General features: G+C 35.0%; 1 protein-coding gene across 8 annotated transcripts; it reads left to right on the forward strand.

The window, feature by feature from the left end:
* Nucleotides 1–1,749: 1,749 nt before the first annotated feature.
* On the forward strand, nucleotides 1,750–8,964 carry LOC123916086 (probable LRR receptor-like serine/threonine-protein kinase At5g63710). Of its 8 annotated transcripts, none has more exons than XM_045967443.1 (12): nucleotides 1,750–2,139; nucleotides 2,317–2,350; nucleotides 2,556–2,706; nucleotides 3,295–3,427; nucleotides 3,531–3,602; nucleotides 6,520–6,663; nucleotides 6,776–6,841; nucleotides 6,946–7,016; nucleotides 7,140–7,283; nucleotides 7,451–7,792; nucleotides 7,890–8,284; nucleotides 8,376–8,964. In XM_045967443.1, the coding sequence occupies exons 3-12, from the start codon at nucleotides 2,598–2,600 to the stop codon at nucleotides 8,691–8,693; spliced, it is 1,794 nt and encodes a 597-aa protein (XP_045823399.1). In that variant the 5' UTR covers nucleotides 1,750–2,139; nucleotides 2,317–2,350; nucleotides 2,556–2,597; the 3' UTR covers nucleotides 8,694–8,964. The 8 variants fall into 8 exon arrangements, with proteins under 8 accessions (XP_045823399.1, XP_045823393.1, XP_045823395.1 ...); XM_045967437.1 differs by having other exon boundaries at nucleotides 1,769–2,139; nucleotides 2,320–2,350; nucleotides 2,552–2,706; XM_045967439.1 differs by having other exon boundaries at nucleotides 1,931–2,139; nucleotides 2,320–2,350.
* Nucleotides 8,965–12,177: the final 3,213 nt, after the last annotated feature.

The following is a 12,177-nucleotide window of genomic DNA, read 5'->3' on the forward strand; positions in this document are numbered from 1 at the left end:
GCCCTCGAATTTGTGCTCATAATCTTGTCATCTAATTCCCACTCACTCAATGCTTCAAGTGGCTGTCATTCCCACCCTAATAAAATATGGATTCATGGAATTGGATGTGATGAGAACTTCGTCGCCGTCAATGGATGCTTCATAATCCCTCTATTATTTATCTAACTTATTCTTCCATACCCTAATTAGTATATTAGTAATAGTTCATATTTTTAGTGGTGGCCGACTCACATAGTTCGTGCTGTTTTAGAATATTTTGTTTTTACTAAATTTTAATTTCTATACTCTCTGTTCTAAACTGACTCAAGATTCATGTTCGCCATCGTACTTGACTCAAATTCAAGGGAATTGAATCCTGATAGGATCAATCTGGGAGTCCACAACTCCGGCAAATCTCAATGGATCAAACGGTCTCCACCCATGAGAATTCAACGAAAACCAATTAAAGTCGGTTGATAGATTCTCGACGTGATTTATAAATTAGAGTTTGATTTGATCATATTGATTGTTAAAAAGGTTACACTACTTAAGAATTGCCCTTTTCTAGTCTTTGAAGTTGCCCCCACCATACAATTACTCTTTTCTAGCCTTTCTTTTTGGTCAGCATAGCTATATCATTTTATCAAAAAACAATCTTCTTTTCCCCATAGCCACACCCCAAAAAGGGACACAAGGAAAAGGGAAAACCTTTAGTATACCCTTCCCTACCCATTGATTATTATTTTTTGTTTTTTCAAAACTCTAATAACAAGTGAGCATTTTGGTACTTTGGATTTTCTTATTTAAGGAAAGTACATCAATAATCCATACATCCTTCAATGTCACCAAAATATCCAACAACACAATCCACAACAAATGCTAAGGTTTGCTTATATTTCTCCAAACCCACTAACCAATCCAATATCAACAACACAAATTAGGATTCTTATTACCACGTTAATCATGCCTCAAATTAAAGCAACCAATGTTTTGATCTTCTTACAAGTGTCACAATCTTACTCCACCATTGATGTTTAAGTGTGTGCCTCATAGGGTGATACCATAATAATTATCCACAATTCATTATCCTAATTAAAACTTTACTTAGTCTCCCTCTTTCTTTCCCCACTACCACACGGTCCAAAAAAATTCTCTATTATTACTAATGCCACCTTTTAAAATGTAGCTAAAGTGGTTCCTTTCTTCTTTTGCTTTTAAAAAATGAAAATAAAATTGAAGAGGCACTTTCAATAAATAGGAGAATCTATAATCAAATCATTTTTAGTGGAAGCTTCATTTGTCCCATAGCACATCACAAAAATGAGAGAGTGAGATATTTGTTTGGTATGAATAACTAAATCAGACACGAATATTAGACACTATACTCACCTTGTCAATACCGGTTAGAATACTGTAATAAATTAGTTAAATATAATCTTTTGTATCGGGTCAGCATTGGACACTGATGTATCGAATACTAAACATGCATTCAATCAGAAGTGTCATAGTTTGTTTGAAATTCGAGCATTCAAATTGTTTTAAAAGATACATAACCAACATGTGGACACATTTGATAGATAATCAAATTTATAAGCATATGGTTGGAAATTCAATCTTAAGTTGAAGCATATGATACAACATTTATGGCAAAATGTCAACCTTCTAAATGAATCTAAATATTGAGAGATTAACCTCAAATCCTAATCAAAAGAGTATTCAACAAGAGAAAGATAAAAGGGTGATGAAGAAGCCTATTAGTATCAACAAAGTGAAATCATAATTTAGTGGGATTCTCATTCTCTTCCCACCATGACACTACCAACACATAACCAAGTAGCTCTTATATTCTTTCTCATTGGTGTCTTAGTATATTCCTTTTTTTTTTTTTTCTTCACATTTATTTAGCTTGGTTCACGTATTTTTGAAAAGGAAAAAAAGAAAACAGTGTTGTTTACCCTTTTAAGTCCTATTGCTCAATTCAGTCAAAAAAAAAAAAAAGTCCTGTGGCTCAATGCCATGTGGGCCCCTCCTTTGCACTACCTTATGATCACTCACCTCATTTGATATCTTTGACATTCATCATTTTGTGGCAACAATAAAGTGTGATCCCTCCTTTAATTCCCTCTTTTTTTTATCAGTGTTCATGTTGGCAAAACTATAGTAAGCATGTTTTTTGTTCATTTGCCTCTTCCATTCTTGTGTATATATATGCTCAAAGACAAATATGAACAACATACATGCATGTGATGGGAAAATATCTATATACATGTAGTAGCTGTTGTGAGCTTGTATATTAGTATAACTATTTTCTTTTTTTAATTTTCCGGTTATCGGAAGAAGACTCTGTAATCCTGAGTTTGGTCGTACGTAGGTAAGCAAAGTCTGGCTAAAGATTGTTCAAACTTAGGTTCTGTAGAACAGTTTGTCCTCTGGAGTTCATTAACCACTTGATATCAATTACTTGATTATATTAGTAATACTATTTAGAATTTAAGGACTATTTTGCAATATTTTGTTTCTGTTTTTGTTGAAATGTTATTGAAATGTTTCTCTATTGTGATTTTACTTCAAGAAAGGCTTGACTAGGTGTATTTTCCTTGGAGATCAAAGGGGTTTCCATGTTGCCCCCAAATTCTAGGAGGTCTCCTCTGAAAATATTGATGAGGTGGTTCATATTCCTTGTTGTCTTGAAACTCAGTTTTGCAATCAAAGATCCTGACATAGAAGGTATGGTGAATTTGATGTTATTCTTTCTCAAAAGAAGCATGTGCATGTGTATTGTTTAAATTCAATTTTAATTCTGTGTTACTGTGAAATGAATTTTAAGCTACCATAGATATTATAGTGATATCTTAGAATTAGTTGAAGATTGTTAAAGGTAGTTCTAACTTCTAAGTTGGTTTCGTAAAGATGAGTTTAGGCCCTATATAAAAGTTTAAGATGGTATCTGATACAATCTTAAAATTCAAATTGAACTTAACTCAATCCTTACAAAACCAACTTATAAGGTGAGCGATATCACTCTATATAAATTATTTTTAGGTCTTATATCTTTCCATTTGAAACTTGGTTTTATCTGATACACACCATTGCACTCAACACTATTGTTCTTAGTGTATTGATAATATGGCGGGCGGCCTGAATTGATAGACAATGATAGTTTATTAGGTTTTTATATAGAGCTTAACTTTATCTTTACAAAACCGGCTTCAACTACCTTTTAACAATTTTCAACAAATTTTAAGATGATACGAAACTATCTTGTTTATTGTTAGACCATTACTAATTTAATGTTATATTTGGCCTAATATCTAGGTGAAGCTCTGCTTGATCTTTTGAATTACCTCAATGATTCCAATAATCAAATAAATGATTGGGATAGTCATTTAGTGAGCCCTTGTTTCAGTTGGTCACATGTAACTTGTAAAAATGGACATGTCATATCTCTGTAAGTTCATCCACACATAAAGTACAAATTGTTTGTTACTATTATTTTCATAATCTAGTTTTTTCTTCATGTTCTCAATTATTTTTAGCTAATTAATCTACAGGACCCTAGCTTCCATTGGATTTACTGGAACACTTTCACCCTCAATTACCAGATTGAAATATTTGGTTAACTTGTAAGTCTCATTATGATAACTTAACACTAAGAAGCTACGTAGCACTGACATTTTAGATTAAAGGCATGTCCAATTGTTGGATATGCCTTGAAATCTCGGTAACAAGAAATCAGAAAATCATGTTTTTGGGAGATTCTTCCTGCTCACGCCCAGGCGTGGGAGCTGGCGCCCAGGCGTGCAGAACTGGGATCAATTCTGCCTTCTCACGCCCAGGCGTGGGAGCTCACGCCCAGGCGCAGTGCGTTTTGACAGCATGTGTTGTTTTGCTGTTTTTTTGGGAAAAATCTTTTCTTGGAGGGTATTCTTACTTGGATTTATTTTATTTTAAAATAGATTTGTTACTAGTTTTTTGGCATATATTTTTCTATAAATAGGGATCACTTTATTCATAGAAAAATTGAGAGAGAGAGAGAAAGGGAGCAACAATGTAGGGTTTTCAATTAGGATTTGTCGCCGACACAAGGCTAGGGTTTTAGAGAGAAACAAGAGGGGTTGTCTCTTGGTATAACTCTAGGGTTGGGCAAAGGGGATTGATTACACCTTGGGAAACACTTATCAAATTGAGTCTCTTGGCCACGGGAAGAGATTCGGGATTTGGGTAGAATTAGGATTAATTCTTGTAACTCAATTGGAACTCTTTGTAAAAGTTACAAGTTTGATATAGTGGAACGGAGGGGCTGCTCTCTCCCCCAGACTAGGTCATTATTGGACCGAACTGGGTAAACAAATATTGTGTTCTTTCTTCTCCTTTATCTCGTTTATCGGTTATTATTATTATTGCTTATTCCGCTTAATTATTTGGTTGCCGTTCTATTGCTCCACACATCAAGTTATTCATTGGTGTGATTTTAAGATGAATTCACAGCAATTGGCGCCCACCGTGGGGCAAGGATCAAAGGATTAAGGTATCATGGGTTCTAAGTGGGAAATTGAGAAGTTCACCGGGAGTAACGACTTCGGGTTGTGGAAGGTGAAGGTTAGGGCAATTTTATTAACTCAACAAAAGTGCGATGAAGCTTATGAGGAAGGCTATGAGAGTGCGGGAGCACTCATAGTCACAAGCTGGGAACCATAGATGATTGTTCGGCCTGGAGAGGCGGTGAAATAATACTCAACATCAGCCTGGAGAGGCGGTGATAAGAATACTCAGGCTCAGCCTGGAGAGGCGGTGGTAATAATACTCAACATCAGCCTGGAGAGGCGGTGGAATAATACTCGGGATTACGTTTGAAACAACAACTTTATTATTGTGAGAATGCGGATGTGCTAGTGTGGTGAAGTTGGGAATCAATGGAGTTGAAGTCATGGACTTTGGATGCTCCGATCACATGTGTTTTGAGGAAGGAGTACTTTGAAGCCCTAGAGCTAGTTGAAGGTGGAGTTTGTTCATCTTGGAGACGGGAAAGCTTATAAGGTTCAAGGTATGGTTGAATTTCTTTCACACAATGCGAGGTATTGTTCTTGAACTTTGTTACTAGTTGTGATTCTCATGGTGTGGATAAGTTGTGAAACTTCGGTTGGTTGTTAGGGACATTGGTTGGTTTTAGTTGTACTAGTGAAATGAAGTTTACTAGGTGGTGGAACTAAACCGGGAAGTGTTGGAGACTAACAATGACTTGATGTGTGTTTCGGAGTAGTTGAAAAGTGTTACGTTACAAGGTGGAGGACATAGTGGATATACCGGTTTGAGGCTTTGGTGGAGGAAACTCGGTTTGAGGTGGAGGTACACCAAAGTGGTATGGCTATGGAGACCTTGTGTGGAAGCAACGGTGATCAAGCTTGGTAACTTGTTAGACTGCGGGAGGTAGTTGGACACAAGGAGAGTTTGAGGTTGCAGCTTGTGAAACCACCTAAAAATTCCAAGGTTGGTTGGAGGCAAGCATATCTTCAAGAGTACGGAAAGCTACAATCCGGGGTTTGAAGAGGGTACGGTGTCGCTTGTGGGTTGTCCTAAAAAATCCAAGGGCAATTGGAGGCAAGCATTTTTCGGGAGTACGGAGAGGTATACTCCGGGGGCCGAATAGGAGTGGTGTAAACTTGGAGAGAGCAGCACGGTGGTTGATGAGAAGTCGACATCACCATTGATTTAAAGGCAAGGTGGAGAATTGTTGAATATTGCCTTGAAATAATGTAAAAATCAGAAAATCATATTTTGGTAGATTCTGCCTGCTCACGCCCAGGCGTGGAAGCTGGCGCCCAGGCGTCAAAAACTGGGCTGAACTCTGCCTGCTCACGCCCAGGCGTGGGAGGCTGCGCCCAGGCGTAATGTCTGCGGGCCTATATATATGTTATGCGTTTTCTGACTTTTTTAAGGTGATTTTAGGGTTTCTAAAGCCAACAAAAAGGCTAGGGTTAAGAGAGATCATCTTTGGAAGACTCTAGGGTTAGGGAAACATTCTATCACCTTGGGAAACACTTTCATATTGAATCTCTTGGTCACGGGGAGAGATTCGGGAAAAGGGTAGAATTTAGGATCAAGGCTAAATTCTTGCAACTCTTGTATTGAATCTTTGTAATCAAGCTTTTCATTGATAGTGGAACGGAGAGTCTCTCTCCCCCAGACTAGGTTGTTATAACCGAACTGGGTAAACAATATCTCGTGTTCTTTACGTTTTCGCGGTTTATCTTTTGTTATTGTTATTATTGTCATTCTCGCTTGTTGATTGCTTTAATCCATTTGCTCCACACACATCAAGGTATTGGTGTGATTCAATCCGAATTCACAACACTAATGTTTTTACATGTGACAATGTCTGACACTAACATGACAATCGACACCAATACATGTTACTTCCGTTTTCTCAAATTATTACCAGTGTCAATGTTGTGAGTGTCTGTGTCGACACTTTATAGCTAAGAAGATTTTTAGCTTATCTAGCTAATGAAGTAACTATCATCATTTATAATTTTCATGCAGGGAATTGCAGAACAACAATATTTCCGGCCCTTTACCTGATTACATTGCCAACTTGACATACCTACAATATCTAAATCTGGCTAATAATAATTTTAATGGTTCTGTACCACTTATATGGAGTCAACTATCCAGTCTCAAGAATGTGTAAGGCTTCACTTTCCATTTCTTAGATGCTTCTTCTATGGTGTGTGTGTGCGCGCGTGTGTGAGTGTTTCACAAGAATGCTATAAGTGATTTGTGCTTTTTATTTTGACAGGGATCTGTCATCTAATGGTCTTACTGGAACTATCCCAACACAACTCTTTTCAGTTCCAATGTTTAAGTATTAATACTTATATATCTATGAGTATTTTGATTTAGTAATAGATAATAATACTGTATTCTCTTAATTTATGTATTTTTTGTTTTTTGCATTATTACTTTCAGCTTTTCAGATACGCACCTTGGTTGCGGCTCTAGCTTCAAGCAGCCTTGTAGTTCTAAATCTGATCATCCAGGTTTGATGATTATATGATTATTTTTGGTACATATGAAGGAAAATATAATTAACCTTGAAGATTATGAACTAATAGAAAACAGTTAGATAGCAGCTACCTAAATTTTACCTCTCCCTGATGCAGTTTCAACCAAAAAATCGAAAGTGGCAAAAGCCGTGCGTTATGCGAGTTATGGTGCATTTGCACTTTTGATTCTTGGGGCCATCTTTACATATAGACACTATCAAAAGCAAAGATACAAAAGTGATGTCTTTGTTGATGTTTTAGGTAATTTTTCATTTTTTGTCAAATTACTTTGTCTAATCATAACATAATAATGCCTAGTAGCATAATAATGCCTAGTAGGAAATAATTTTCTTCTGTTTTATATAAACATAGAATTTTTTTTCTAAAACTTGTTTAAAAAGTTAGCATTATATGATAAATTTCTACAGGTGAAGATGAGACCAAAATTTCTTTTGGCCAACTAAGAAAGTTTTCTTTGCGCGAACTCCAACTTGCAACTAAAAATTTCAGTGAAAGCAATGTAATTGGCCAAGGTGGTTTTGGAAAAGTGTATAGAGGACTGCTCTCAGATAACACAAAAGTTGCTGTGAAACGCCTCACCGATTATCATAATCCTGGTGGCGAGGCTGCGTTCGAGAGAGAAGTTCATCTCATTAGTGTCGCGGTTCATAGAAACCTCCTAAGACTAATTGGGTTCTGTACAACCTCAACTGAAAGAATCCTTGTATATCCTTTCATGGAAAATCTAAGTGTAGCATATCGATTAAGAGGTAAACCAACTGATAACTTCTTCCCTTTTTTGATCCATTTCATTCTGATCTTTGTAATCATTGCCTAATATTATTGATTTCTCTATGCTGTTTTTAGATTTGAAATCCGATGACAAAGGCTTGGATTGGCCAACAAGGAAGCGTGTGGCTTTCGGTACAGCGCATGGTTTGGAATATCTACACGAGCAATGCAATCCGAAGATAATTCACCGTGATCTAAAGGCTGCAAATATCCTTTTAGATGACGAGTTTGAACCTGTTTTAGGTGATTTTGGACTAGCCAAGCTAGTCGATGTAAGGATGAGTCATGTTACCACTCAAGTGCGAGGTACAATGGGTCACATTGCCCCGGAATATTTGTCAACTGGAAAATCATCAGAGAAGACAGATGTTTTTGGATATGGCATAACACTTCTAGAACTTATCACCGGTCAACGCGCAATTGACCTCTCTCGGCTTGAAGAGGAGGAAGATGTTCTTCTCATTGATCATGTAACATATTCTATCTTCTTCATCCACTAATTACTTGATTAGTATATAACATAAGTATTGTTTACTCGATTAAGAATCTTGTATGAAACAGGTAAAAAATCTACTAAGAGAAAATAGAGTGGAGGACATAGTGGACAGCAATTTGGAGACTTTTGATCCTAAAGAAGTTGAAACCATTCTTCAAGTTGCATTACTTTGCACACAAGCCTATCCAGAGGATCGTCCGACAATGTCAGAAGTGGTAAAAATGTTGCTAGGAGTCGGATTAGCAGATAGATGGGCCGACTGGAAGCAACTTGAAGAAACTAGAAATGAAGAAATAGAATTATCACTCATGACTCACCAATTTCCTTGGAGTGATGAATCTACTCTTGATCAAGAAGCTATACAACTTTCAAGAGCAAGATAGGTACAACATAAACTACTGAAGTCAATTTTGAAAATGTTGGTGCTTGTTATCATAGAATATATATATGTACTTTCATTATGCTCTAAAGAAAAAGGGCATATGTACCTTAATTAAAGTCTGTTATATATAGTGATGAATATCTTATATGTATTCATATACAGTGTAGAATGTAAAAGAAAGGAAAGAGAGGGGGTTTGATACAGATAATATGTTGTATTTGAATAGAGGTGAAGATTCAGGTTGCAATATATCATATATATGTGTATCAAAATTATGTTTGTCCTTTTTTTTTTCTTCTCTTTCTTGAACTTTTTTATTTTTTCAGAGACAAACCGCGAAATAGTGAAAATCAATTTACATACCTAAATTAAATATGATGTTATATATAATCTTTTCGATGTTACAAGAAAAAATAAATCGATTTTAACTTAAAAGTTTATTTTATTTATAATTTTCAAATATTATTAAACAATTTAGTCAGTTTTTTTAGTATCCTACAAACTAATTGTTGGATTATACTACCTCCCTCCGTATTTATACATTGGAATGATTTCATACCTATGATTCTATATTCACTTTAGAAGACGTAAAAGAAATCCTTAAAATTACTCTTTAAGTCCCTCTATATTTACAGGTCCTCCTAAATTGCTCTAAGTCTCTAACCACACTACCACAATAATAGTGAGAGGTCTATGAGCATATTAAAAGGTCTAAAGAGCAACTTTTAAACCTTTTGACAATGGACATCTATTTCAGCCCAATTGTTTTCTCATCAACGGCCCATTAAGTCTCCAATTTTATTTTGATAGGAATAAATCCCAATGGCATTGAAAATTTCTCATCCCACTACCCACTTTCTCACCACACCCTGGAAATTCCATTTTTGCCCTTGGTCAAAAAATTCGGAACGCGTTTTCCGAATTTTTTTAGTTCAAATTTGGAAAAATTTCGGAAAACACATTCCGAATTTGTTTTTAAAGGCAAAAAAAATTCGGAAAACACGTTCCGAATTTTTTGACCAAGGGCAAAAATGGAATTTCCAGGAGTGTGGTGAGAAAGTGAGTAGGTGGGATGAGAAATTTTCCATGGCATTAGTCATTACTAACCATTAGACTTTGTTTGCCCCCACCCCCTAGTGTTTAGGTTCTCATTCTCTCTTGAAAATACTCCTTTAAGAAAATACTCATTCTTAGGTGATATTTTTGGAGGTCTATAAATTGGAAAACATTATGTTTAAGATGTTGTAATTACCAACATCAAGTTTTTAATATTTGCATTTTACATATCTGAGACTAAAAATTTTCCTCGTTCGAAAAGATTTTCTATTTGGAAATTATCAAAAATCGCAATGACTTTCTTTTTTGGGTTTTAAAAAATTCAAGAATCAAAATTAGTTTAATTTTTGAGTTATTAAAGTAAATATAAAACAAATATTTAAGATAAACATATCTTAATCCAAACAATTCATACCAGGAGGTTTAAAAAAGAATTAAAATATATTACAAATATATATATACATGAGAGGAATATATGATTCTCATCATGTATGACATTACTTGCCATCTCTCTTTTAGTTGTGAGATTTTCCAAGTCTTGAGATATATCCATCCACCTCATAAATGTACTTATTAAAATTTTCACTCATCTTCATTTATTTGAAAATTTGAATTGATTTTTCAATAAGTTAAAACATAGTTAATTATCTAAATTAATATAAAATAATTCAATCCTATGAAGTATGAATACACCATGCTTCGAAAATGATGTAAGATATAAGTTGGAACAAAATGTGATTTGCACGATAAAATCTTTATAAAGAAAATATTTAGATTTAGATTGTTTTCCGTTAAATCCAATATCTCTGTATTTTTAGCATTAAAATGATGTCTAAAGGATTTCAAAACCAATATGAAACAATAAAATTTTATATAATTATGTATATGAAACAATATGTTGAACTTGTAACATTGAAGTTCATAATATTTTCCGCGAAAGTTGTATTATATTTTGAGCTTAGGTTATGATGATATATATCCTTACTATGTTAAGCTTAAACATGAGAAAATTGTTTGTCAATACAATTGTCACGATGCTGGATCTGAGTTCTCTATGATTGGTGACATTTCATATCTTGTTGATCATTTCAAGAATGACTGTTGACATGCATGATAGATTCACCTTCGATCATCCATATGTTAAAATAAATTCACATGATTTTTTTTTTTTTTAAGAAAATCCACCAAAAGTTGAAAAGTCTACATGGAGTCCAGATCCTCTCCATTTCCAGAAGAAATGGCAATCTCAATTTCTTTACATAACAAACTGACACGTGGGCAAAAAGAATATGAAGGGCTCAGATTTAATATTTAATTGTCAACAAAAAAAATGAAATGAAAAGACGCACACATTCTTCAATTTTGCTTATCTCACATTCTCACTCATCATTGTCCCAAAATTTTCGTCGCCGCAAGCACCGCCGCACCTTCGTCGGTTGCCATCGGTTTCTCTTAATCTTTGTTTTCATATTTTAATATTTATTTTTAAAGGACATACTGTATTACAAAAATGGGTTTCTATCAATGAAAGAAAAGAACCTAGTGAAAAGGGAAGCCATATCAAATTCAAAAGGCCATCTAAAAAAATACAGAGTTCATCGTTTTTACCCCTCCCTTCATTATTAGAACCAATTCTAAGGAGGAACACAAGAGATAAAATAGAGAAAATTGAGAGAGGGAGAGAACATAGAGAGACCATAACAAAGGAAAAAATGGGTTTCACACATGATTTTTCACAAGCTTCTTCTCATACTTCATCGACCCCTGTGCCTATGTTCCCAAAGTTGCAATTAGCAACACAATAGCATCAACAGTAGTACAGGGAAGCCAGCCAACAACAACAACACTGCTCAATTGATTTCTATGGCACCGACGGAGGGCGGACGAGACACAACCTTGAGAAGTGGCCTCCGCCGGAACTTGGGTGAGCACTGGGGCATCATGAATGAGAAGGAAGAGGACATAGATCTAAAACAAAATTCATTCTTTTTTACTTTAAATGAATTTATTTAAGTTGAATAAATCTGAACCATTGATATATTATTTGCCACGTGTCAGCTTGATATTAAGAAAATTGAGATTGCCATTTCCCCTATAAATGGAGAGGATCTGGACTCACCTACATGTATGTTAATGGTAAGTTATTTAATTTAATGAATTATAATTACTCGCCTGTTTGTTTGTCTGATCGACTAAATTTTGTAAATTAGATTTTTGCATATTATTTTTATTATTTAATAATTAAAATTCTCAAGCATATATCTTATAACACACTACTAGAAAAATAAAAATTAGAGATGGACAAATTCCGTCGCTAAAGGGCTAAATTCCGTCACAGACACATTTATTGACGGATTTAGCAACGTCTTACATTCCGTTTGCATTTTCAACGTTGCAAATGATTAGTGAGGGAATTTATCATCCATCAC

Source organism: Trifolium pratense, linkage group LG3, assembly GCF_020283565.1.
Source record: "Trifolium pratense cultivar HEN17-A07 linkage group LG3, ARS_RC_1.1, whole genome shotgun sequence".
NCBI lineage: Eukaryota > Viridiplantae > Streptophyta > Magnoliopsida > Fabales > Fabaceae > Trifolium > Trifolium pratense.

What these genes read in the sequence shown, in the direction of transcription:
- LOC123916086 (XM_045967443.1), top strand. Translation starts at nt 2,598, where the DNA reads ATGTTGCCCCCAAATTCTAGGAGGTCTCCTCTGAAAATATTGATGAGG. An exon ending in TTCTAAATCTGATCATCCAG is followed by an intron (nt 7,017 to 7,139) that starts GTTTGATGATTA and finishes TCCCTGATGCAG; the next exon opens with TTTCAACCAAAAAATCGAAA. An exon ending in TGTAGCATATCGATTAAGAG is followed by an intron (nt 7,793 to 7,889) that starts GTAAACCAACTG and finishes TGCTGTTTTTAG; the next exon opens with ATTTGAAATCCGATGACAAA.